The 27,917-nt window shown below is 36.4% G+C and overlaps 1 protein-coding gene and 1 long non-coding RNA gene across 7 annotated transcripts in view; one reads left to right on the plus strand and one right to left on the minus strand.

Moving 5' to 3' along the window:
- Nucleotides 1-252, minus strand: part of LOC114013042 (uncharacterized) — a 28,992-nt gene extending 28,740 nt beyond the window's left edge. The window contains exon 1 of the long non-coding RNA XR_003555884.2: nucleotides 126-252. This is a non-coding gene — a long non-coding RNA (uncharacterized LOC114013042). The remainder of the gene's footprint in view (nucleotides 1-125) is intronic.
- Nucleotides 16-27,886, plus strand: ICE2 (interactor of little elongation complex ELL subunit 2). Of its 6 annotated transcripts, XM_055807170.1 has the most exons (17): nucleotides 503-614; nucleotides 1,004-1,108; nucleotides 3,456-3,499; nucleotides 3,672-3,939; nucleotides 5,088-5,207; nucleotides 6,757-6,891; nucleotides 7,250-7,366; nucleotides 8,888-9,047; nucleotides 11,030-11,214; nucleotides 11,719-12,670; nucleotides 14,796-14,974; nucleotides 16,389-16,518; nucleotides 22,028-22,112; nucleotides 22,209-22,259; nucleotides 23,339-23,597; nucleotides 25,756-25,929; nucleotides 26,036-27,886. In XM_055807170.1, exons 4-17 carry the CDS (start codon nucleotides 3,733-3,735, stop codon nucleotides 26,225-26,227), a joined length of 2,946 nt encoding a protein of 981 aa, XP_055663145.1. In that variant the 5' UTR covers nucleotides 503-614; nucleotides 1,004-1,108; nucleotides 3,456-3,499; nucleotides 3,672-3,732; the 3' UTR covers nucleotides 26,228-27,886. The 6 variants fall into 6 exon arrangements, with proteins under 6 accessions (XP_055663118.1, XP_055663152.1, XP_055663138.1 ...); XM_055807143.1 differs by lacking the exons at nucleotides 503-614; nucleotides 3,456-3,499 and adding an exon at nucleotides 16-128; XM_055807163.1 differs by lacking the exons at nucleotides 503-614; nucleotides 3,456-3,499 and adding an exon at nucleotides 329-461.
- Nucleotides 27,887-27,917: the final 31 nt, after the last annotated feature.

A 27,917-nucleotide genomic window follows, 5' to 3' on the forward strand; every position in this document is an offset into this window, starting at 1 on the left:
GCGCCCTGCTACGCTGATTGGCTAATGCCGTGAGGCAGGCTCCCGCGCGGCGGAGAGAGGAGGACCGGGCGAATACGCTTCCCTGAGCGGCCCGTCAAGATGGCGGGCAGAGGGCAGCTGCTGACCTGGTGAGTGCGCTCCCCCGCTCCCCCTCAGCCAGCAGGCGAGTCTGCGGGGCGGGAGATGTCCCCGCGTTCCGCCTGCTCCGCCAAGGGAAGGAGGCGCACGGCGGCAGCGGGCCGGGCCTGCGGCCCCGCCCCGCCGCGGCGGGAAGCGAGAGGCGGGAGGGGGAGGGCGTCCGCCCGGGGGAGGGCCGAGCCGTGCCTGGGTTCATGGGCCCTCACCGTGAGGGACGGCTCAGTAATGCACGGCCACGGTGCGGGGTTAGGGCCGGGGCGTTGTGCTTGTTCTTATACGAAAAGCCCTACAATGAGGTAATTCGGCTTTTTAAGTCTAGAGAGGTGAGTTGGGTTTGAATTAGTTCATTCGTGAGAAAGGCGGAAATATATTTCTCCTCATGCCTTTCAGAATAGTTTGGGAAGATTGGCGTTGTGTAAGCCCCGTGCACTGGAAGGGCTATATTAAATAAGTGAATAAACAGGAGAGGTTAGAAGGTAAGTTCTGCGTAGAAGACAAAATATCTCTTTTCTGAAAAATTAAAACCAAGATTTCTATATTTTTCTCAAAATCCCAGCAAGTTCAACTCAGTGATTGGTTTTGATTAATGAACATCTGAAAGCATGTAACTCCATCAGAATTTCACCGTATCTACAATTTATATTCTATATTAATGAAATTGCGCTTTTTTGGACTGTGAAGAACACATGTATTTTACTGTTGAAAGACAGTAGATGTAACTTCCATAAAAAGGGAAAATGAACACTGTAGATAGCCCTTTTTTAAAAAAAAAAATAATTCTGTGCTCTGGTTGTCGGGCAGATGTGGCCTTTAATTTTCTGTGTATTGCAATGTTCATGTTTTGTTTTTTATTTTTTATTATCAGGGATATTTCACCAAAAAATGGCATTGAAGTATTTTTCTCACATGAAATTTATGAAAAATATTCATTGGCTCCAAGCCTCTCTGAACTGTGGCGTTTATCAAACAGGTATATTCTGCTATTTTATAATTTTCTGCTGTCTGTCATCATCCTGTTGATAAATATCCTTACTGTTTTGGGGGAAAGCTGCCTATTATCCAGCGTGCAAGGATTTGTTACTGATGCCTTGCTCCAGCAGTTGGTCTGTGCTTTACCTATTGGAAACCTCTGAAAGCAGGAAGAGTTTAGGTTAGGTTGGGACCACTGGTCTTTTGTGTCTTTTGGGGGGTGGGATGGAGCTTGGGTTATTTTTTGGGGGTGGCGCTAGTTGTTTTTTGCTTCCATTTACATACCAATGAGGGATGAAGTTTGAGCCACACTTTTTGACTGGTCACGGTAAGGATCCTGTAACCCATGAACCAGACCTAATTCTTTTTAGAAACTGATGTCTTGCTGTCTGTCTGTGTCTTCTCACTTTGTAGAAGGCTGACAATAGTGTACACTGAAAGCCTTTTTACTTGTATCTTTTGGAAGTAGCTAACACTGTTTACACAGATCCAACAGCATCTCGGGTGCAGTGGAGATGCAATTCCTTGAGTAATGAAGAAACTGTAGAGTATTATCTGAAAAATGGGAAATGAAATTATGTGAATACCCGTGGTACAGATAGCATTGTTTGTGCAGTTTTGACATCTTTATTTTCTTAAGTTGAGGCAGTAGAATCAACATTTGTTTCACATAGTGAAAAACATGGCTCATGCTGCTGGGTTTCAAAAGTTGGAGGACTGTATTTAGGGTATTGGGGTTTTTTAAGAAGTTGTTAAGCTGGCAGGGAGGTACAAGTGACAAGTGGATGAACCTTCACACCCCAAAGAATGTGGATGGGAGACCAAAGTAGCTACTGTGCTCTAAGTGAGGAGTCCAGCATGTGGAGAAACAATTTGTTCTGGAGGAGATGATATATTTTTATGAACTGACACTGGGAATGCACATTAGAAGGGAGTACCTGCCTATGTCACGTGAGTCTCTCTATCTCATGTCTTCAGCTAAAGAAGGCTTTTCTTGTTCATCTGTTGGATGAGCACAGCCCTCACAGCTTGCTACTGGGTACACTGGGTATTACTGTAGGATTATTCCTTTAGATGATGTAGAAAAAGTGTTTCTGGAGTAGACGTGACTGCACTCAAGAGTGGGATTGTGTTCAGTTGTGTAGGGTAGACATGGGTTTATAGCAAGAAGAGAGGCTGCAACCAGAAAAATTTGTAAATTGGTAGAACCAGGTTGTGTCGCCATAGTCAAGAGAAAGGAACCTGTTGGGACAAATGTGAAAGTAAAAACTGGAGGAAATTGTCGATTTTTATATTGGGGTTTCTGATAGAGAACACACACTTCACTAAATATCTTACTGTAGAAGCTGTGAAGGCAGGTTGCTGATAAAATGAAGAGGAAAAATTTTAAACTATCAGCTCAAATAAAGTATAATGCTGTAAATATGGACAGAAAAGCTCTGTCAGATTATTTTGGTTTGCACCCTGATGAAGACTATGACAGTACTGCATACTGAAATGATCTTGATGTGCTGCCATTCCATTCCATGCTGAATATAGCCAATTTAAGCTGCTAGAATTTCTTTATGTTCCTACATTGGCATATCTGAGTCAGCATCTTGTCGCTGCTGCAGCTTAATTAAATTTGCCAGTTTGTGCCGTGAGGATGGACACATTCTCATATTCAGAGAGACAGCTGTGAAGTATTATTAAGAACTGTGGACGTGATACTGCTGGGTTTGAATGACACTTGAGATGTTTTCTACTGCTGAAATCGTATCTTAAAAATATGCTATTTCCAAGATCAGCAGTTAATGTTCATTTTGTTAACCTTAAATATTTTCTCTCTTAAGAACAGTTATTTTAAATAGAGCAGGGCTAAGATGGCCTTCATATACTGGAGTTGTTTTAAGAACTAGCTATATAATGTTACTTCCTTGTTGTTTTTAGGGCAGCTACGCCCCTTATTAGCCCAATATTATTTTTGGCAACTGATTTCCAGTTTAGAGTAGAAAAGGAAACTCTTGAATTGTGTACCTTTTTTTTGTGAGGAATTTCTATTGTTACAATTAAGTAGTTTTAATTTACTTATTTTACAATGAAAGAAAGGCTTTTTCTAGGTAAGTCTTTGTGCATTACTATCACAATTTTGACTCATAAGTTAGACCCTTCTGAGTGCAAACTCTTTCTGAACACCAGCCATCAGTGAATGACAAAATGTGGCAACTCTGTCTTTTTATTAATAATGTGTTTTCCCAGAAATTTGTTATTTAGCTTGTCACTTAAATATTGAGTATAAAGACTAATATATACACCATTTTGTTTAAAACAAACTTTTCTTTTTTTTTTTTTTTTTTTTTTTTAACCAGTGGCAAACCTGCAGTTGGTACTAAGGGTCAGTTAGATTGTCCAGGTAAGGTTTTAGAATAAGAAAATTCCTAAGACATAGACTAGGAATTCACATTGTACAGTATCTCACAGTGCATTTTGCTGGATTTGAAGTTTAGGCTTGCATGACTGCCTTTATTAATTCTGACAATTATTAATATTTATGTGAAAAGTTTAATTTATTACTTTTCTTTCAGAGAGGCAAAGAAAAATGTGGAGGCATTGGCAGACACTTCAGAAAACAGACAGACTTGTAGTATGCAGGCTGTGGATCCAGTTGAGGTGGAGGCTAAAAGCACAACTGATGATGATCCTTTTCCAGAACCTAGAGTTCCCTATCCATTTACCTCTTGTCTGACTGAGAAGGAGCAGAAAACATACTTATATCTGATGACTAAGTACTCAAAAAAAAGAAACCATTTTCAAGTTAACGCAGCAAGTCAAAGAGAATTATTCACATATCTGGTAAGTCTGCATATATGTACATACGAACATCAGTCTCATACAACTTTTTTATTAAAAAGAGTCAAGAAAAAGGTAACAAAAACATTTTTAAATTCAATTCATTGTGATTTCCTTTTAACATAGTATTATGAATGGTAATAAAGGTTTAAAGTGTAAGTGTTCAGGATAACGTTTTTTTAATGTAAATTGAAAGTGTGTTTGGTTATTTCATTGAAGGTGGGTGGGATTTTTTTGTGTGGATATTCTGTGTTTTAGTAGTAGTCTAAACAACTGGTGGTAAGTGTAGATCTTTGATAGTTGGTCAAACACACCCCCACTTTTTAATGAAAAGGTAGTTTAGTTACCTTACTGTGGTTGTAGCATTTCATAATGGCATGTAGCAGTCATGTATAGTGTTAGGAGATGGATACGTTTTTATATGATCTTTGACAGCACCCTGTAATGAGAACTTTCTTCATTAGCGTGTGAGGGGGCCTGTGCGTTGACCTTCTGTGCTTGCCACATCAGTGCTTATGGGAGTAGAAAGTCACAAGTTCACACTTGCTGCTTAGTCTCAGCAATGCTGTTTAAATAGCAGAAGGCTGTCTCATGTTGGTTGGAATTACCATTTCAGTTGAGTCCTATATAGTGTAATTAATTGGGAAGAGTTTTTGAGCCATTGCATTTGGTTTCCCATGCTTCCTTGTTAGTGCTAATTCCTTTATTTTATGCTGTAGCAATGGGAATGTCATTCCCAGGCAAATTAGTACCTACGATGTTGTTATTATATAATGTAATTGCTTATGAAGTCAGAGCTCAGGTATCTTTTTGATTCTGTCATGTAAACTTGCCCCAACAATGTCTTGTAACATTTCTTTTTATAAACCACCAGTGTATGATCAAGAGAAGCTTGCTGTTTGTTGGGGCATGGTGTTTCATTGGTTTGGGATTTACTCTATTTTAAGGAGATGGGCCTTGCAAAAAATTTTTTTACTTCAGTGAAACTCAACATATGCAAAGACTTGCCAAATTGAGCAGCAGGTAGAGTCTGCCTTATTTCATACCATCACCTGTACAGCCTCTCTAGAAATTTTGCTGGTTACATACCTACCCTATAGGATTCCATTCTGTCCTAAAAAACTGGATTATTTTTTCCCCCTTCCCTCCAGCAAATGAAAGAAGTAGTAAACAACGAAACTGCAGAATTTATGAAATTTGCCCAAAACGCTGCAAAAAGCTGTGCTCAAGATTATGATGCCATCTCTGAAGATGCACTGCGTTATACTGAGGTAATTGCCAATACTGTGTTTAATTCCTTTTCTTAAATAATCTTATTAGATTCATGATTAAAGATACAGAGGAGCTGCTCATGGAATCTGATAATTCCTGAACTTCTGCTGATTCTATGTTGGGATGAGACGTGAGAAGTTGCCATTTCCCTTAGTCTGTGCAGCATGGTCTGGCCCACAGTTTATTGTAGCCGTTAAGATACGATATCTTTTGATATCATGTGTGTTCACTGAATGCAACACTCAACAAAGTTTTAGTCGTTAATTAAGTAAATGACATATTTTTATTTGGAAGGGAGAAATTGCATTTTAAGTGTGCATTTACGTTTACAAGCTGCTCCTAAGTATACGCTGTTGGACAGAATGTTAAGCTTTCCTCCATAGTAGCGTGTTACAAAGTGACTTTAATCAGAGGTTACTCAGGCTTTAATCATCATTATCTGCAAGTTCATGCTGTGTTAAATACTCACTCTGATTCTAAAATTAAACATGAATGCAACTTTATATATCATTCTTGGTTTAATAGTACATTTCAGGAAAAGAATTCCAGAATACAGGTTCATTAAACTTTCCCATCAGTGGGTTGATTTGCTCTTGCTTGTTTTTCTCATAGTGTCTTGTCTTAATTGAAGTGCCCTACCTTCATACTTTTTAAATTTTTAGTCTTTTCTAGTAAGTGCTGCATCACTTTTTTTGCGGAATAAAACATAATAATAAATGCGTTTACCAGAGAGTAGAGCATTAAGTTAAATTCAGAAGGATTGTTTCTATTCCACCATAAACTTATGTGCTTTTTCATGTACAAGGTAAATTTGTTCTGCAATTAACACATGGTTTGGGCACATGTGAGGACACGAATTTATCTTTTTTTTTCTAAAAATTGAGATTGGTTTAGTAATTTTATATCTTACATTTCTGCCTATTTTTTAGAGTTGGCTTGTCGTCAGGTCACAAAATGTGTCTCCAAGTCCTGTTTATAGTTAAGTTGGTATCTGGAGTTAAAAATGAAGTGGAGACCAATATGTAAATACTTGCAGAAATAACTCATTTGACATGAAGGCAAGTTTCAACACATACAGAATCTTCCTGTGTCTTTCCCTTTGTGACTTTTACCTAGGCCTGGTGTAAATTAGTTAGTAACATAAAAAAATACTGGTCCCTCTAAAAGCCAAGGTAAATAAGTTTAACTGAAAAGAATTACCTGATTTAGCACAGTTCAACACTAAACTCTTTTTTTTTTTTATGATTGGTCTGAGACGGTACATAGGTTGTTAGCTCCTCATATGAAGAGTTGAGCATTTAGAATGTTTCAGTTCTGATACCAGTGATTATAAGTTTACTATAGAGTTGTACTGGTATCTCTAAGTTTTTAAATACTGTCTTTAACTGGAAAAGTTGAATAAGCCTGTTGGCAGTAATTTGCTAGATGTATCTGTATTCTCTTCAGAAGGTGTGTGCAAATGCAACTTGCAACTGCAGAAAAAAGCTTTTGAAAATTAAAACCTTATGAAAGATAAAATGTATAAACTACTTTTTCTTTGTATGTTAGGAATTATTACGTGCTTGTATTGGACATGTGCAAAAATATCCTGAGTTCTACACTCTCCAGGAGATCACAAGTATCATGGGAGGAAAGTTTCATACACAGTTGACCTTTAGGCTGGAAAAAAATCTTCTTGTAATGGTAATATCATACGTATTGTTTTGGTGTTACTTTCAAATAACTAGAATTATGTCTGGATTGTGTTATGCCAGGATTCAGGGGTTTTTACAAGTACTACTCAATTCTTGGGTTGGGAATTATAATTTATAATTGTTAATGAAAATTTTAAGTAAATTATTTTGGTAGTAAAGGCTGTTAACACCCTTTTATTGTATGTTAGCAGTAAAAAGGTTAAAATAATAGTAGGTTTTTTTAATATAATGCTAACTTCGTAATGTACTTGCATAAATTCTTAGTATTTTTCAGTATAAGAATTGCAATATTGGGTCAGCATGATTTCAGTTAAAGCTATTTTCTGATACGGCTTGATTTCTTCAAGGGTACAGCGAGACGTGGTAAAACAGCTTTCCCTACTATGCCTGTTCAGCTGCCCACAGATTATAAAACGGTTACATCTATTATAACTCCAGAAGAAAAGGCTTCTATTATGCACAATGTAAGTAATTTTTTATTGTAATTTTTAAGGCATATTTTGTAGAGAAGAGCAATTTGGTTCTTTTTATGTGGCAGCATTAAGTTTCTTCTCCGTGCTCCCCCCTCCCCCGCGCAATCTTGCACATCTTGTACCATAGGAACATACACTGTATTACTAATTTGTCTAGTATTTCATTTATAGCAATCACACTGCCCTCTTCAAATGTTGGGTTATTATCTTTTAGACCTAGTGCCTTTTGAAGGAAGGGAACCTCTGTTCCCTCAATGAAACAGTAGAGGGGTCCTTAAATTGGCACACACTGAGTGAAATCTAGACAAATTTTTTATCACAGTGTTGTTGCTTTTAAATTTTGCTTTACAATTTCTAAGCTGGCCTGTGTGAATGTGTAAACACACATATGAATGCATGTAGGTGTAACGGCTTCTGATTGAAGAAAGAAGTCCTGAGGGTAAAAAGAAATACTTCAAACTGTCTAGTTCTCTGAAAAGTCGATCAGGTTAGCTTACCCTGGGAATTTCTTTTGCTAAACAGCATAATCTCCATTTCAGAGTTCAACAATTTTTAGAGTCCATTCCACCTTACCATTAAATATCCAGTGTTTCTTTTTGTGTTCTTCTGCAGAGAAAATCAATGAGTTTTTCATTCTGTAGAACTCGGGTTTTGTGACTGTTTATTCCAGATAATTTGTTAGCCACTATTTTAAGGACTTTGTTCACATACCAAAACCCACACTTTCAACAGAGGCACTGTGATTGCAAAGACACTTTTGCTTAAGAAAGTAGCAGAGATGACACAGGAGAATAATATATGCCTCAAGAGATGTTATAGCTATAAACAGAGAACATTTATGATCATGTCTCAGGTGGCAGAAAAAAGAACACAGCTAGATTTTTCTTATTTCTCTCTCATGGTCCTCATTCTCCTGGGTTTCTGTTATCTCTCCTCCCACCTCATGAGCGTTCCTAGCTTCCTTTCTTCATGGAAACCTGTAGTCATAATGTTTAACAATTACATAATTTAAATTCTGAATTTGTATTCTTCATGGTTTTGTATTTGTTTTAAGATTCTTTATCTGTATTCAAACAACTGTGCAGTTTTAACCATACTTTAATGTTATATGTGTTTATTGTGCTATTACTTAACTCCTAAGACCATCTCTAATATATGTGAGTTAATAGGTTGGTTGGTTGGGGGGGGGGGGCCGTTCTGCAATACATTCCATAGTTCATGATCACCCAAATTCCTATTCAACCGTGTAAATTGATTTAATAGGAATGAACTGAAAGGTACAAGTTAAAGTATATTTTGTCATGCTGCAAGGTGGATGCATAAGATTCAGCCAAAAACTTTCAGGGAATCTTTTGCTTTTTCATTTGACTCTGAAGCCTGGCACTGCAGTGATTTTTTGGGGGAGGCAGGGTTTAATCCATGTTTGTTTGGGCGTTTTCTTATTAGTTGAAATTTTTGTGTGTATTGCTTTAAAAAAAGTTCATTTTTTGAAGGTGGTTTTTTTTTGTTTAGGATATTAGTTCAGATTCAAATGCAGAAAAACTTGCTTTGAAATACTGTCCTCAAGTTGTTTTAAGTAACCAATCGTTATTTACTTTACTGAATAATCATGGACTAAACTACAAGGAACAATGGGAAATTCCAGTCTGCATTAAAATGATGCCTGTTGCAGGTATAGTATGGTTTTGCTACAAAAATTATGGTTTTGTCTATGAAGATCTTTATATATTCTCATAATCCTTTTTGAGCAGACTGAAGGACAGGAAATTAGAAAATCCAGTTAAACCAACTGTGGGAAAGTGGAAGGTAGTCTGATTTAGTTCACAGAATAATAGAATAGTTTAATTTGGGTTTTGTTTTAAAAAAGAAAGCAGCTAAGATTAATGAAAACTGTAAACTCAGATTTTTACCTTTTCTGGAGAAGCAGCAGTCTAGAATGCAGCTGTAAGAAAATAGTTTCTCTGAAGTAATTCCATGTTTTTAATTTAAGAAACCAAACAAAGTAATAAAATTTGACTGACTTTAATTCACACAGCTTAAAGGGCAAAAATCTGAAGTTTGTGGTTTTCAGCTGTCATCTGGTAAGGAGTCAGACACCTCTGTGTTGTAAAGAAAAATGTTTAATTTAGTTGAAGTTATTGTAAGAAATGAACTTTAAAAAAATCCATTGCTATAGTTTGTCCTCTGTTTTGCAAGGAGGGAAGCTGACAGCAAGGTCATTTCATAGTTTTCTATACCTTGTTCCACCTTGTTACTGAGAATAGTAACAACCTCTAGAGGTATCATCATTAACATTGAATTCGGACATACAGCTATTTTCTACTTGGAAAAAAAATCAGTTAAATGCCCTTCTGCTTTTCAAAACTGTAAGCTCTGCTCCTTGGAAAGGAAACTGAAGCTGTTAAAACTATCATATGAACTGATTTCAGTAAGCTAAAAAAGAGAAATCCTGAACTTTTATGAAAAAACAGAGAGCAAGCATTTTCTGGAATTAAATGGACCTATTTACATCATAGAATAATGAATAAATAATGAATGTCCATGGAGATTGCTCTTCCCAACTGCAACAAAAATTGTTTTGAGTAAACTGATTTACTCATCTGAATGCTATACTTGAGCTGTCAAGTACTCCACTAGTAATCTAAATACAGATTTCCTCTCTTGTTCTTTTTTTTAATTTTAAGTACACGAGGTATTTTTTTCATGATGAGTGTTTATCATGATTGTTGTCTTAGAATGTCCACGTTGTGTGCATTTCACACAAATCTGTATAGCAGACTTTTGGATAGTAGTAAATAAGCTGTCAAATATCGGTAAATCTTAGAAATTTTGCACTTTTCTACATGCAATTAAACTACTTATCTGTAAAGATATGCCTGACTCATTTTATGTATCAATTTTACAGTCTTTAATTTTTAGGTTAAAAGATAACACCTAAAGGGCATTCAGAATATGTTAGATATATATATAGTGTTTCTTGAAAGGGGTTCTCCTTCCTTTTGCACCTTCCCTCTTGCATTAATTATGGGGGGTTTTCATCCACAGATTTTTTTTTTTAAGACAGTGATACTATGTTCACGACGTGCCTTTGCTTTCTTTATAATATTGGTACTGCTGTTACTTTTGAATGAATCTATAGATGATTCATATGTGGTTTAAGGTGTAAACAAAAGAGTGGGGCAGCAGAGCCCAGACATAGTTATTGATTAGAAGAAAAATAAACTGCAGCCATCACTTTTGGCCAATGAGACTTTTAAAAAAAATATTTTTTTTTTTTTGGAGGTTCATCAAAGGAAGGCGAAAGATCTTTTTGGAAAACAGAACACATTTGATGATATAATGCTGTATAAGGAATGATGAATCCCAAATTCTTATTTTACAAATTCTTTATTTAGAACTGCATTTAAAATATGATCGACTGTTAATGTGGTGTGTATCGCTGCTGCGGGTTCTTAATAATTCACACTGTATCTGGACATATTTCTATTTTCTGTTGTTAATGAATGAGAGGATAGTTTTTCATTTTTCCTAGTATGAAAATGGAATGGATTTGACTGGAATTGGAAGTCAAAAGATCTATTATTTAAATTATACTACAGTCTTTTTTTTTTCTTTAATTTAATTTGTATTCAATCTCTACCTGTTCTTGAAAAGGTAGCAAACCAGCTAAAGTGGTTTATGTTGATTCACCTCTGCTGAGAAAGGAGATGACAGTAAGAGAGAGGAACCAAATCTTCCATGACATTCCAATGGACTTCCTAGCAACCAAAGCATCTTATGTTTTGATTTCGAATGTGTTGATGGACAAACCAGCTGAGGACAGTCTATTTCAGTGGGATGTATGTAGCTTCACCTCTTCTTACAAACAAACAAAACCAAAAGCCTATGTTATAATTGCAAAGTTACTTGTTCTGTGATAATGAAGGAAAATTTAGGTTTCCTGTTGGTAGTTTTTCTACTGCAGAATTACAGACCCTATGTTTTAAAATGTCTGTCTAGTTCCTTTAAATGCTTCTAATACATTGGCATTTCAGCTTTAGTTTACTTAGTTAAAGTGCATTTTGATCAGTTCATTTAAGTGGGAAAAGTTCTATGACCTTTATTTCTCTTTTGAAAGCCCTTTCAACTCCTAGGAGTTAAGATACTCTATGTTCAACACAGGAGTTCGTTTTGCTTTTTTTTCAAATACTACCCTTCTCAGCCAACATACCAAAATATGGATAGCAGAACATTTTTCATGTTTTCAATGTGACAGTGTCTCATTTGTGATTAACACATTCTAATTTTTGGTTTGGTTTAGTTTTGTTTTTTTAATACTATTATTTTTTCCTCCCTGTGTTAAGATGTCTTCTGATACTTACCAGTGCAGGAAGATTCCTCCTCCAAATGACACAGGGATGGACTTTGATGATGATGTTACAGAACTGGAAACTTTTGGAGCAACTGTCAAACTCTCAAAAACTTCTAAAATGGAAAGTACTTTTCCTACAGTTAGTAACACTGCTAAAGTTTTATCACAAGACCTAAAAATGGGGAAAAAAAATACATCCACCATAAGTGGTGGAGATGAAGAAGGAAAAAACACCATTTCTGGTGCTTCAGCATGTGCCAGCATGCAGCTTCCATCATTAGATGGCATTCTGTGCTTCAGCTCTGAAGAAAATTCATCTCATAAAAGCCTTAATTCGGAGGAGGTAGGACTGAACGAAGCACAGCATGTCATGACCAAAGAAGTATTGGACAATGAAACAAAGCTAAGTATGCTATCTAATGCTGTTAGTTACAAGAGAGAGTCTGATGCTACTCAGAAAAATGAGACTTACGCTTCTTTATGCAGTAGTGACACGGATGAAGAGCGTTTGATAATTGATACAGAATGTAAAAACACCGATTGTTGCAAAAGAACTGTACCAAATACTGTTTCTCATACCTCAGCAGAGACTGCCAGATCACTTTCCCCCACCCACATTCCATTAGCAAGCATGACAGATTGCACAGATACCGTGGATCAGGGAAACAATGCCTCCAGAAAGCCTACCAGAAAGTTGTCCAAAGAATTTGATCCTGTCGGACAGATTTTGAAAATGCAAACTGAACTTCTCAAGTCACCTTCCCATAAAGCTCATGAGCAACCAGTGGTGAGCTGTGATGGTTCTAGTGCTACGCCAGCCCATGTGCATCAGTCTCCAAAACTATTGGTGACCTCCAGCACAGAAACTGTGCCAGCCGCTGCCTCAAATCCCAGCAGCTCGTCCAGAAATACATGGACTTCGCTTTTTCAGGGAATGTCAAAGAGTAAGTAATTGAGTGCATTGTGTAAGGAGTAAAATTTTAAAATGTTTTTCTGTAAAATTTTACCGAAATTCTAACTCCTTCATCTGAAGAGCATCCCAATAGTACCTCTGTTACATTTATTTGGATATGTGATTTAAAGTTGGGTTTGGTTGGGGGCAGGGGGAGGTATTTAACAATACGCTTCTCTGTCTTACCCACAGAAAGAAGCTGTTTGTCCATGGAGGTGCATGTGAAATACTGTTTTATTTAGAGAAACATAGTTGTTATACACAAGATTTTTAGGCAAGGAAAAGAATTAACTTAGTAGTGAGAAGAGTTACTTTCTGAGTTTCTTCAGAAATTCAAATATTTGAGTAGTCTGGTCTACAAAGATAGTTTCTTGCCAATCAAAAATGGAATTATTTTGCATTTCTTATAGAAGAAAAATTTATTCAAATTATGCAATTAAAACTTGAAAGAAAACTTGCAATTTCAGTGTCTAAGTTCTGAGCCTCCTAGTTCAGTTGCTTTCTATCTTAGCTCCTAGCAATCTGTTCCAGAAGACTAATGAGGACTCGCTACAAGCCACCTCCAAGTTTTCAGGCGTTTAGCTGGAAATTGAACCTATTCTACACCCAGACCTCAGCCAAGATCTAGAAATCTTGCGGATCATGGAGACCATGAACTTTGAGGTTTTTCTCACGTGCCTGAGTTGCTTCTGCACTGTACAACCGAATTTAGCAACACTGCTGTGTTAGGTAAATTGACAGGAAAGCAGGCAGGTTGCATCAAGACAGGTAATATTTTTCTCAAAATACTTAATTCCAGTGCATGGATGCATTTTGGTGGGAAAACATGTTTCACTGTTGTTTTCTGACTAGCTGTACACTTGATCACATAGGAATGAATCTTAATTACTTTATCTGTAATGGAAACAGTTAACACAACTAAATCTGTTTTAGCTGAAATTGTGTAATCACTTCCTACATTTTTATCAGTTTCACTGAATTTTACTAGTCACTACAAGAGCACTTCTCCTCCCTCAGTTTGAAGAATTGAGCAGCATGATATTCTTTCAATTTCTCCTTTTCTTAAAAAGCCAGAGTATGAAATTCAGGTGCTTGATAATAGAGTTTGTTAGGTTGGGGTTTTTTTTTCAAGAAAGGTAGGTAGTGAAACTTGTATTGCTAAGATGCTGAAATGTGACTATGAAAGAATAGAAAGCATACTGCTACAAATTAAAAGTTCCATAGCAATCTGATAAACACCTATGCATGTCTCTTTTGCAGAAAGCCAGAACTAAGTTAAATGTTTTCTTAATAAATTATTTCTGGTCAGTTGGATGATAATATCTCACACAGTATACATTAATTCAAAGATGCACAATAAACTCTAAATTTAATGTTGAATGTATTTATTCGTAGCACTACAGCAATGTCTATTTGTAGTTGTAGTTTTGACACGTATTTCCACATATCTGCAGGACAAAAACCAGAACTGGCTAAATTTTCAATAAATCTTAAGTTGGGATTTATCCTTGTTTAAGCATTTTGTTAAAATATCTCTACGGGATACAGGGATCTTTGTGAAACTACCTCAGAGCTGCACTTGGAGATCTAACATTTCTTTTGAATATGCGAGTATTGCAATTGAAGCGAATTCGGTTTGCAGCAGAGGCTTATGCTACCACCCAAACCTGAGGCTTGAGTGACTTCAGTAACTGCTAAAGGGGTGGCGGCTCTCAGGAGGCGTTCGCTGTAAACAGCAGCTTTGTCTCCTTTGTGCTGAGTCACTGGCTATAAAATCAGCTTTTGAACTCCATTTGTACAGGAATGGAGTCTCTCAGCTCTGTTTGTATAAGAAATCTAACGATTAGGATAAAATATGTGTGAATGTTTGAAAATACACTCTTTAGAAGTAACAGTGGACGTTTTCCAATTTTTTATTTTTTTTGTAATACGTAGGTGACTTCTTGTGCCTGATGAGATGGTTTTCACCCCATAATCTTACTTCAGAAACTCCTATTAAAAAAAACCAAAATAATTTTAAAACTCCACAAACCCTACTGCAAGAGAAGAAAGTTAATTAGCTTCATGGTAAAGAATGTATAAGCCTGTTGTTTTCTGGTTTATTTATTTTTCTGTAGGAAAGCTGCCAAATGAACTTCAGATGCTTGAAGAAGACCCCTCAGAGTATAAAGCACCTCAGGATGGCAACCTTGTGTATAAGCTATTCAGTTTGAATGATCTGTCGTTACTTGTGCGTTGCAGTGTGCAAAAAGTGAAGTCATTGCCACGGTACCATAAAAAGAAAAAAACTCAGAAGGTACAGATTTTGCTGTTAGCTTTTTGTTTTGTTTTTTTTTAAAACAGTTGTGCTTGACTGGCATCTCTGGGATTCCCAGTCCTTCAGAGCATTTGTGTTTTCACTCAGACAATTAGTACGTTCAGATATAATTCTACAGTGTGTGTCTCCTTTAAAGTAAATATTTGCTGTAGGAAGAGAGAGAAGAATAGCTTGTGATTTCTTTAAACCTACTTGATTAGAAGATAAGCAAGTATGATTCTGCATTTTTTGACTATAACTGCGTTACAGTAACATACATCTGTAATTATGTAAACTAATGTCAGTTTGAACTATTCTTTAGAAGTTAATGCAGTAATCAGGTTTTTGGCCCAAGGCTTTGAGGATGTACATGATCATAAATACTTTTAACAGGATTCAGCTTTGCTTTTATGCCTAGTTAAGCAGAGAAATAGGAGATAGAATGAACAACAGAGCACAAATTTTAATATAAAAGGGGCTCATATTCATTCTGCTTGAAAAGACTATGGTATATGTCTTAGCAAATCATTTGTCTTATGGAATAAAATGTTTTAAATGCAAGTGTAATCCAAATATTCTTGTAACATCAGGAGAAGGAAAGCTTATTCTGTAACTCTCAGTAACATTATTTTGTCCTCTGAATCATTCAACAAATATGATACGGTTATCTTCCTCTCCAGAATAGGATACCATAATTATGGTAGGCAAGCATTTTGTGAGGTCTTTATGCTTTCTTGAAATGGAAATAGATCTTTGTTACTCTGATTATTTGCTGAGATTCCATGCTCAGAATCCTATTTTGAAAAAATGCCATCTCTTTCCTATTGATCCACTACTTAAAATGCCTATGAATAGCTGCTTATTTTATGAGAAACTGCACACTTTATTTTTTAAAATTCCTGCTGAAGTTTAAATTGTGATTTGTGAGTGAGAAGAAGCTTATATTTTCTGTTAGTGTTACTGCACGAAGGTTAGCCTCTGATTTCAAATGAGAGGCCAAGTATTAGGTTCTAATTTCAAGTGAGACAGACGAGTAAGTGGCAGGATTCCACTAACAAAGAAATGTAACAACGTATTTTTTTCTTAAATTCCTGCAGAGGGCAGTAGAGCACCGAAGTGTGAACAGATTAATTAAGTTGCCTGGAAAAGTTACTTAGTGGCAAAATTTTATTGCTTGTAAAAGATTGCCTAGGCTGCTTTTTTCTTTTCACCTTCTTCGGTATAAATTCTCTGTAGTTTGAAGTTTGTACTGTGGGTTTCGTGGAATGTGAACCATCACACACAATCTGTGAAATGTCTTTGTTGCTTCAGATTTAGTGGAAGACTATGATGATTATCAACTACAAAATGTAGTTCAATTGTGGGTGTTTTGTGGATGGTGGGCGCTGATTTTTCATATATCTTCACTTTATAGATTACTCCAATGTTCCTGTTGCCAAAACTAGAATACCAAGCCTATTATGGTGTTGAAGCTCTTACAGAAAGTGAAGTATGTCAGTTGTGGACAGAGAGTATGTTGCATTCTGAATGCTTATTTTATATTGGTAAGTTTATGTGTTGATTTTTGCTTAAGAAACATGTATGTCTGAATATTCATAGAATAACAGAAGAGAAAAATATTTATATTAAAGGTATATTCCATATCTCCTTATTTATTTTAAGTTTCTAATTCTGTTTTTCACATTTATCTTATGCTCTTTTTTAAAAATTTCTGTTGGGTGGTAGATGAAGATATGTCAGTTTTGGTTTTAGATGAATAGCGTCCAGTAATCTTCGTTTTCAAGAACAGCATTTATTTGCTTTTCAAAGACAAATGTAAGTGTGAATTTAGTTCTGTGAGGTCAGTAATCTTCATGACTTAGTGCATCTTTGGTTTTGGGACGGAATTTTTTGGTGTTATTTTAATGAATTATATACAATATGAATTATTGCATGAGTGGTAAAAATATTTCTTGATTAAATGTGAGATAGATAGATAGGTATATCTTATCAATTTAAATACTTTTGTTATTACATACCAAAATAGAAGACAAACAGAGGATCAGATGTATGGCTCAGAGGATACAGATTCCTTGGCCTTGTAGTATGGGGAAAGGTCAAATGTTATTTATTTTTCTTTGAAAACAGGCAATAATGTTTGTATTTCTACACTGATAGTGTGGAGACAGAAAAGATACAAGAGTGAGGAAAACCAAGCAAGATTAGGGCTAAACCAAGTTCTGTCATTCAGCTATAAGAGAAATTACGTCCTTTGAAAACAGTATACATGTGCCTCGTATCTAAGGCACTGGAAACAATTTTCTGGCTTTACAGAACCGAAATCCTAACAGGAAGAAGAATAATGCATAGTTTAAGTTTATTGAAAGCCTCTTTCCATAGCTATGATATTCCACAGGATTTTTGATCACTGAATGATCTTGCTTACACACATTTTCCAGGTTTTCTGTCATCCGCATCTAACTGATCCATGAAATTTAATTTCCTAATATGTGATATAACTTGAAACATCCCTGTCATGTTATTCCTTGTGCTGTATCATGCAGCAGATGGAAACAGGAGATAATGTAGAATCTGTGAATGAGAAGTAACATACATTCAGTGAGAATGAAGCAGGAAATGACAAATCTTGTGTACAAAAGACGACACCTTTAATACAGAGTACAGAAAATAAACTTACAATAAAACAGGGATAAAAAGCATGGAAATATTAGCAGAAAGGTATCTTACTTGTAAAGGCCACTTATCCAAAATCCATAAACCAAGCACGCTAGGAATGCAATGTTATAAGGAAAGTTTCACTAACAAATGTCCTGTAGAAAATGCTATATTCATGTTTGTACAATGACATTTTAAGCATCAGAAAAGTTCTGATGTCTATTAGGATACATATGTTCTGTAAAGAAATTAAAATTATGCATATAAAGAATATGGCCAGATTATTTTAACAACTTTTTCAACATATGGAAAGCTCTCTGATAGCAATTCTCCTGTAATTAATAAGATTTTAAAAGGGAAAATCTGCCATGAGGTGGTTAGTCAAAATGCTTTTTAGAATATGTTTGGCACTTGCTACGGAGTGCGGGCAATCCCATTTGTACAGTGAATGAATGTTCTGTCAGTGGGGACTGCCTTGCTTTCCTGTTGTAGAAAAAATTCTGGTTTTTATGGTTGCTAAGGCAGCGGTTGTGGCCTGTGGTTGTCTACCCTTTCCACTTGTGCACTGAATTACACTTTTGCTGTTGGTGGCTCACATCAGAATACTTTTTTTGAAATCCTGAGTTCTCTTTTCTGATTTTTGCATAGAAGCTTTGCATCCTCTTATAGAATTGTAAGTTTTCTGTGGAATCTGATATATTTTGCAGTAATAGTTTTGCCAACTGCATCTTTGTCTGCTGTCCATATTTAATGAAAATAATGGTTTTTAAAATTAAATTTTTAGAATAAAATATGAAAAAGCTATTTGCTGTGGGTTTTCCTTCTCTAAAAAAATCCCTCACAGAAAGAGAAATAACACAGGTAGTTCTCCATTTCTAATTATATCTTAATGTACAGTACTGAAGCATTTCTTGCTTTTTTTTTTTTAACAAGCAGAACAGTATACTGAATTGCACTGTAATTCCACTGTAGAAAATTTTATCAAAATTTATTATTTCCAGATTCACAAGCTGCATGAGGAAATATGAAACTGTAGGAAGAAGGCTAATCTGTTTAGGAAGTACACAAACTGAAAGAATTTGTGTTTTATCTGATCTCCCATCAGTTACAGGATACTTAACATACTGCTTACGTGCAGAAGTTTGCAGACAGCCAACACCCCTTTTTACAGAGGCTCTGAGGAGAGTAGAAGAAAGCAGGCTACGTGCTGCAGGATTTGTTCTGGCATAAATGGCCATCCCTTTCTGATACAGAGGTTCCAGTGTATCCTTTGTAGATAACTGCTAGCCGTGAAAGGGGCACAGAGCCCTAGGCTGGAAGGATTCAGTGGCCTGCCCTCCGAAACACTCTTGTGTGCTTGGGATAAAAAGTCATTGGGATTAAGAAACACTGATTTATTCCAGTGATGTTTCTTTGTCAGCTCTTGGATGTGCTGCTTCCAACAGCAAACCCTGGCGTCCACAGGGGTTTTCCTTTTGCGTGCTCTGAAGGAACACAGGATTACTGTGGGTTGTCACTGTCCTGCACAGTAAATTAGAATTCCCAGCATGACCCCTTCCCACTACAATTTACAATTAAAAAAAATATTCTGCTGCAAATACAGAATTGGACTCAGCAGTCACCAAGTTTTGATACTGACAGAATATGTGATTTATTTAGCTAGGCAAATTGAAGACTGCAGGTTTTCGGTAATAGAGGTAGGTAAAAAGATGTACATGGAAGTAACTGATCTGTTCTACGAGAGAGCATCTACCCCAGCTTTTAATAGGGAACTGTTATAATGTTCTGCTTGGGGATTCTTTCTGCTTTCATTGAGAAACATTGCAAGGTAGCTGTGAATTTCTGCCTTTCAGTTTGTATTTATGAGGAGCTGTGAAAAATACAATGTCACAACTGATGCAGAGTGCTCTTGGCAACAGAAAGCTTTGTCCTGAAACTCCACCCTAAAAGAATGGCCCCTGATAATAAACCTGTATTGTGGACAACTTAAAATAGGGTGAATATCTCATTTTTCATTAGCCTGATACCTGAAAGTAAGACTACTGCTATCATGTATTTGGTGTAAGCAGAAAGACAGAATTGAGCTCTCAGATCATACTATAATTTACGTGAAAGATCATGTACTGTAATAAAGGAATTTTTAAATCAGCCATAGTAGAGCCGCAGACTTACTGCTTTTTAAAATTTACCCCACAGTATGACATGAAAGTATGGAGTAACTGTTTGAAAACTGTGATCTTACCACTACTAACACAGTACCTACAAGTCTCAGTTTTGAGACTACAGAGATCTTAAGTGAAGACTCTAAAGTTTTGAGCGTGTGGCAGACCTCTCAGTATTAAATTAGCTTAGGAGTTCCTGGGTCTTGAAAAAACTTGATTCACTGTCTCAACGATCTTTTGTATTGCCAAATACATACGGATGGACCTTGGTCTGTGCCCGGTAATTGTCTGGCGTTGTTCTTCAGTGTTGTATCCCTCTGTGGCTGAGGGAGAAATCTCCCAGCTCAGCACAGTGACTCAGCAGTGCTGCCGACTCAGGAAATGAGGAGAAAAGCAGGTGTAACTACAGCCTCCTGCGGAAGTTGCAAGGAGTGATATTTACTTGAATTTGTTATTCTGTGTGTTCTCAAAGAAGGCAGGGCTTGCACAAAAGCAGAGGTATTATCATCAAACAGAAGAGTGCTGTCCTCCTCTCGCTAGTAGAGCGCGCCTTGCTCAGTTGTTGATTTAAAGTCTCCTTGCTACTCAGATAGGAAATCCTGCATCAGCAAAGGGAGCAATCTCTGTGACGTGTTTCCCAAATAAGATATTGTATTTGATCTAAGCAGTAAATAAAGTAGTGATAAGATTTGCTAGTTAATGGGAACACTTTATCCTGACCATTATTCACTTATTTGCATTAAGCGCCTATGCAAAACTTACTGCAAAAAGTAGTTAACCTTCACTTGGCTAGGATAATATTGGCCTTTAAATTACAATTATTTGAAAATTATTTGAAAAAATGGGTTGGAAAGAAGCACTTACTGTATGGGTGACTTACTGAATGTCAAGTGTTTCAGTCACTTCTCAAATACAAGATATAGTAATATAAACCAGGTATAAGTAGTTCATAGATCTCCTCCCCCCCCGCCCCCAGCTATGCTGTCAATGAGTTTAGAAATGGAGAAATTTCTGATCTGAGGACAGGTTATAAGGAATAGAGAACACAAACAATTTTGTGTTGTGGGTTGGTGGTTTGACAGAGTTCCTTTTCCTCTAGTCAGCAATGCAGAATATTAAATCTAGATGCTTAGTCTTGCACAAAATACCAGTAACAAAAGTAACAAATGTACAGTGTTTAAAAGAAATGAGTTGTCCTGGTGCTTTTTTTTTATTTATTTATTAAAATGAGAGTTCTTACTTGGTGTTCTTACGCATCACATAACAAATTGCTAGTAATGTTTAGCTTGGAATGTGAAGTGCTTTGGTTTAGCAGTTTTAACTGTACAATTGAGGCATTTACTGTAGTAAGGCAGTAAATTCCACTGAGTAGGTCGTATTTTATTATGCTGCCTTTTCCTCATCCTCCCTGTGGGAGCTGGAGTAGAACAGATTTCTGAGAAAACCTTAGCATGAGAGAGAACCTGAAGGTAACACGTGGTCACAACATCAGCGTACAAGATGTGCTCATGATCTTTATTGCTTATCAAGTGAAAAAGTGGGCTACACTGTTCTTGTTAGCTTTTATTTTAAAAATGTAATGGAGAGAGCTTTGAACCGTTGCTCCTAGATATGTCAAAGACAAGTAGTCTTTAATGATTTGCCATGAACGAGGCCTGAACCGTAAATGGTTTTGGGTTTGGGGTTTTGTTTGGGGTTGGTTTGTTGGTGGGGTTTTTTTGGTTTTGTTTTTTGGGTTTGTGTTTTTTTTTTGGGGGGGGGGGGGGGGGGGAATTCAAGAGACAAAGGTACAGAATTCCCAGAAAATCAAATAATACAATTGTCTAACATATCAGAATATCAAATATATTGGTCTCAAAAGTAAACTTGTTGTAAAAGATGAACATTCGTGATGGGTCCAGTAAGGAGGCGTAGTGGTAAGGATCAAAAGAACTTGAGAAGATACAAACTAACTGATGAGATAATGGCAAAATGAGGTTGTAGATCTCAGACATCATGCAAGACGTAAGATTTGCTGGAGTCATGGGCATCTCCTTGACTTAGAAAGTCAGCCCAAATACAGATGTCTGTACTGAAGCAGCTAGATATTTTACGTTGTGCAAAATTGATAAATACTTTTCACTGTTCTACACTGTAAAAGAGCAAAACTTATTCCTTTTAAAATCCACTAAGTTTGCAAATTAGGCTTTTGCATTTGTTTTATTTTTTGTGTATTAATCAAATTAATATTTTTCAGGACGTATTGATGCTTTTACATCAAAACTTATTATGCTAGAAAAGATTTCTCCAGAAATTTTAACAGAAAAACTTGGAATGATTAAGTGAGTATTTTTAGTAGGGTATTTTAGCAATGAATGTGAAACCCTAACAAGCCTTGCAGGTTACTCCTTTTGTATTTTTTTTTTCTTTTTTTGTAGGCCTGCAAATTCATTAAATATACTTCATCACATTTTGAAGAAAGTGTCCGAGTAAGTGTTCTGTTCTGATTCATTGTATTTGCAACATGACCCAGCTCATCCTATTTCTTCTGTATGCTTGTCTGCTCTTTGATCTTTATTACTTTAGATACATGAACTATTTTACAGGTTCCTTTAGGTCTAGCATAGTATAATGCAGTACGGTGTAAAAATGTGCTTGAGATTACAGGTTTTGTATAAATTATGCAAAAGAATAAGGACTTGATTTTTATGAACCACTTGTTCAGGAGAGGAGGCTGAACATATCTGAGATGATTAACAGTTCACAGGAGTGAGTTGTAGTATTATTTTATGTAATCTTATGTATGTGTAATATAAAGCATTATGTAATATTATACGTATGTAATATAGAATTTATGTGGGTTTTGTTAGTCTTTTTGCTTAATTTGCAGAATTAATACTGTTTGTGTTCTGATCTGCTTAGCTTGACTTACACGAGCATATGCCTTTTTCTGTACAATGTCGCAACCTTTCTCTTGCTTTCATGTATTTTTTAGCTACTTCAAGGCTTTTGGTTTGCAAGTATCTTTTAATTTTTTTCTGAAGCAAGTTTCTTGCGCTGTGTGTGAAGGCTCTTAATTTGAATTACAGAAGACTTTTCCTTCATAATTTCTATAGCTTTGTGTTTTGTGGCTGAGATTTTTGATATGAGCAGTTCAGTTGATATTTATCTTCCTGAAAAACTGTTTAATCCTGTATGTATTTAAAGCTCGTCTGTTTTTTGTGTCTGTGTCCATATATGCATTATGCTTTGTAAGGCGCTGGTTAAAGAATTGCCAAATATGGATGGTTTTCAGTGTATGCTTCAATGCTATGTTGAATGCATACAATCTGTGCACAGATGGTAATTAGTACATTATGAATATATTATAAATGCATAAATTAGTATGTATTTATCAATACAATTTAATTCATGCTTTGTCTCTAGTCTTTTTATAAAACAGGGACTGATAAGTAAGTATCTAAAGATGTTTTGCTTTTGCGTTCAAAACTTAGTAGCTATCCTGATCAAAGGAAACAAAATATATTATTTTAATGTCTTTGTTTTATTTTGAACTTTATTTCTTTAGTTTGCAGGAGGGCTCTTATTTATTGACTCATGCTGCAGGAGATTCATCAGTCGCAATCTACAAGAGTTCTCTTGACAAGACAACGAGAGCATCGTATAACTTACATAAAGCTCACTGTGATCTGCCTACTGTACCCGCCACTCTTTCAGTCCCATGGGTGCCACTAGATCCCAGCCTCCCTTTGCCCTATCACATGAATCATGGAAGAGTTCCATGCACCTTTCCACCTGCACCTCAGGAAGCCATGTGGAAACAGAAGGTCAGTATTACACTTGATGGAAAAGCAGATGAGCAGCTTTAAAATAATCTTGGGTTTCACTCTCTTGGATATATAGCTAGTATATTTATCTGTCATCTTTGGGGGTCAGAGAGACCCTTTAGCGTTCTGGATCCACTACCAAGAATGGGAATACCTTTTCCCTGAAAAATATTTTGGATGAGCTTCATCTCACCTCCCTTTAAACATTACAGTATGGAAAAACAATGTTTAAGCTTACTGTGCTGTTAACAGAGAGAAATGGAATATTTTGTAAGATGCATCTCCACAACAGGATGAGCCTCTTAAGTAGATTGTTGGAGTCATGGTATAGAGTTGTCGTTTTTCTTTCAAATGACTACAGGAATAAAAATTATTAGCACAACTGTAAACAGGTAAAATCAGGTAAGGTGAATTCTGCCTTCAAGGTCTATTCCATTGAGCCTTTATTGCAGTTTATTGCAATTCACTGATACATTGTGTTGGGTTTATTAAAATAATAATAATACACTTCCTCCCCCAGTTTGTGGCAAAATTCTTTCAAAATTAATTTTTTTATTTTTAATGTGAGCTATTAATGCTTATCAACAGCAAAAAGTGTGGAGCATTTGGCTTAATTAAATGCTTTGTAATTTAGAGGCTTGCATTACAGCTGAAACATAAAATATTTGCATTTATAAGAATTTTCTGATTTTGCCTCTGTGGTGGCACTTTTTGTTGATGTACTTCTTTTCTTCAATCAATTTCAGGAAGGAACTTTTTAACCTGGTTTCCTGGTTTTTCAGTCCCATCTTTGTCTCAATTTGTCTGTCTGTCTTTCCCACAGATCTTGAACTTTTCAGGCCATTTCAGCAGAAACTGATATCTTTTGGAGGCCTAAGATATTAACTTCTAACCTGCTTACTGAAAATAAGTAGCTGGGGAGGGATCCAGATTATGCTTCCTCTGTGGAGATGCCAGTCAGCACCCAACTGTTAATATTTGATACCCCGAATCTCATGCAGACAAGAGAGGTTGTATGCAAATCAGCCACACACACAAAATCAGCTACATTACTAGGTGTGGGATAATCATATGGCAGTGCAGAAATCCAGCTGATGTTACCCTTTCCTGAAAGCTTAAATACTCTCCTCAGTCCCCTCATGCCACTCTGAAATCTTTTGTGTCTTAATTTATTAATTTCAGCAGCTAGGGTGGAGCATCTTGGATCCATTCTTGGTTGGTTGTAACTTTAAACAAGCTCATGTAGGGATAACGGTGATTCTCTGCAGCAAAAATGAGGTTTCCTTTTGGCCCTCTAAAGTATGCTAGCTCTGGCCGACAAATTGCTGTTGATCTCTGTCTCTGGTTGCTCTGAACTCCTTCACCTTTGCGGAAACTTCCCTCGCAATTCAGATGGCTTCCCAGGCATACAGAAACTTAAATCTCATTGGTATGCCATTCTCTATACAGCAACACATTTGTGACAATATATATGCAATACTGTTTCTAAAAAAAAAATTAAAAAATAAAAATAGTATGCTTTTTTGTCTAGAGGCATGAAGTACCTTAATTTAGGAAAACACAGTTTCTGTGTCTCAGACGTAAATACAAAATTTTGTGTGGATGGCTTACTCCTTTTTACTGAATGTGAACAACCTTACACAGCATTTGCTCTGCAGTTTTTTCAGAGTGCAGTTAAATCTAAAGAAATAAAATGTTGAATGTGAGCTTCCTTCCCGATATCATTAGGATAAGTAGCAATTAATACTGCCTAACATTTGGGTTTTGTTGCTGCTGGTTTTAAAACAGAATAGAATTTATTTTAAGAACAACTAATTGTCTTCATCTAAAGAAACTTTTAATAGAAATTTTATGGAAGCTTCTTAGAAATCCAGCCTGCTTTGTAATTTATGCTGGTGAATAAGTGATGCATATTGTGCTTTAGAAATTTCTCAGAGATCCAGTCTCAGCTCTAACATTTTGAACAGGTCGTACAACACTTTAAAAGTAAGAAATTTTTCTTACTTTTAATTTTTCTTCAGCATGATTTACTTGTGTAAAAGCCACATGCGAACTGTGCCTGGCTGAGTGAACTCTGGGATGCTTTTCAGGCCTAGTTAGATATTTTAGCCACATCCTGACTTCATATGAGGGCAAAATAGTTGTGGTTCTGTTCCAGATTACCTCATGCACTTTGGTGTCTGCCAGAAGGGAATTCAGGCACATCGGCAAGAAAGAGGCAGGGCTGGTCAGATCCTGCTGGTGGCAGGAAGAGCAGCTGTGCCTGTCACCAGTCCAGATGTGGCCTCTGAGTCTGGCTGAATGGCAAGCAGTAGAAGGCAGTTCTTGGAAGGTAATTGTCTATGTTTGTGCTTAATGCAGATTTAAGATTGTTAATTCTAGTTTGTTTGTTTTCTTGTGGGTTTGTTTTTTTTTATTCTCTCCCCATATGTGTGTAGATGACTGGGGCGAAGGGACGGTCTGACACACCCAGCGAGGGGAATCCAGTAGCTATGGAAACAAAAGGCAATCCAGCTAAGCCTGTTAGAAATGAAGGTGTGGCTACAAAGAAGCTGAAGAAGAATTACTGCAAACAAAGAATGATGAAGAAAAACTGGAAAAGGAAGTACAACAAAATGCAGCTGAAGTAGAAATAGCTGAACCATGCTGTGATAAGTATGGCCTGGAGAAGGACAAGACTAACAAAAAATCTGAGGCTTTCTTGCAGCTTCAAAGGAGCTGGAACGAGCTGGCAGGGGAAATGGCTCCATAGCTGAAACATTCCGTAAACCTTTAACCCTTTCTTACCTCAGTGGGCATATTTCAAGTGAAAATTTCAGACTCAATCAGAGGGGGGAAAAAGCGAGGGCCTGCAGCTGAGGTTAGGGGACAGAAGTATCTTCTGTTGGTCTCATTTTTGTAGAAAAACTACAGTTTGAAGAATGAAGCAGTGGTTGATGGTAATATCTGGTATCGCATAACAACAAGAAAAATAATTTTTCAGCTTTCTGAATTCTTCCAGAATCACTACAGATTTTTATTCTGACATATTTTTAAATTGTATTTTATTTTGTGTAATGTGCGGAAGGGAAACAACTTGGTTTAATTACTGAATCGTTTCAATGCACAGTATATGCCAGTTCTTAAATTACTTACAAAAATACATTTTCTTCTTAGGATGATGTAACGAATGAGGTTTGGGGAACAAAAGTGTGTTTATTTGAATAGTAAGAGCCATAAATTTGCACTAGGAAATTTACAAGTACAGCTAAATAGTTAAAATATGTATTTTTATGCTTCCCCAAAACCATTTCCAGAAATTGTTTGGATTCTGGCATTACTTCAAAAATGAATGTAGCAGTTATTCACTGTATTACTGAATGGCCACAGCCTAAATCTATTAAATTGCACACTGATATGCACTAGTGCTTACCTGAGGTATTAAGGTTTGCCTGGAGGAGCAAGTGATAGGATCAGGGCCTTCGTCATCATCCCAGAAACCCAACCAGACTATGCTGTACACCAGCAGTTTGCTTGAGATTTAGAGCCCAACTGACACGATGAAGTTAGGAAAAGAGAATACTTACATCTATGAAAAGGCCAGGCAATGGGATGACATGCAGTTTCCTAGCGAATATCAGTTGTGTGGTAAAATGGCAGTTTTGAATGTTAGTATGTAAATGCATTGTATTCTGTGGTGTTTTGGTAACTAACGTGACTGCTTGTGAGGGAGGACTGCTTTGCATTACAGCTGTTTTATGGGACAGGCTTTTAGTGTTTCATCAAACAGAATTTCAGCAGAAACAATCCTTGAAATTGAGAGTCAAAAATTACATTCTGTATCATCGCTTTTGTTTTGCATTCTGGATTTCTGCCTATATTTTCCTTTATTAAGAATATTGTTAGAAGAGTGCATGAATTCTTGAAAGCTACAAGAATTACTCCAATAAAATCTTTCCCATTTTTTCCTTTCAAACAACACAACTATTTAAAAATATCTGAGCCAATTTTTGTTTGGAACATGTTCTGGAGAGCTGTTTGTATGCGTGCTTAAACTGCTAACACAAAAAACAAAGGCCTTAAAGATATTCTTCCAAGTCTTTTGTTCAGACTAAAGATACCAAGTACACACATCTGATCAAGCATTCTTCTGCTCATGGGCTTGACATGAGAGATTCTAATGTCATAAAAGTATAAGTAAACTATTTAAATTGTTAACTGGAGCATACCTGTTTATAAAATCCTGAAGACAGTTTTTTTTAAAGCAGGCTTAAACAATGGAGGTATATTAAAAACCTTTCTATGTGAAATTCAAAGCATTTTCTGATATTTCCCTCTCAC

Source organism: Falco peregrinus, chromosome 1 (genome assembly GCF_023634155.1).
Source record: "Falco peregrinus isolate bFalPer1 chromosome 1, bFalPer1.pri, whole genome shotgun sequence".
Lineage (NCBI taxonomy): Eukaryota > Metazoa > Chordata > Aves > Falconiformes > Falconidae > Falco > Falco peregrinus.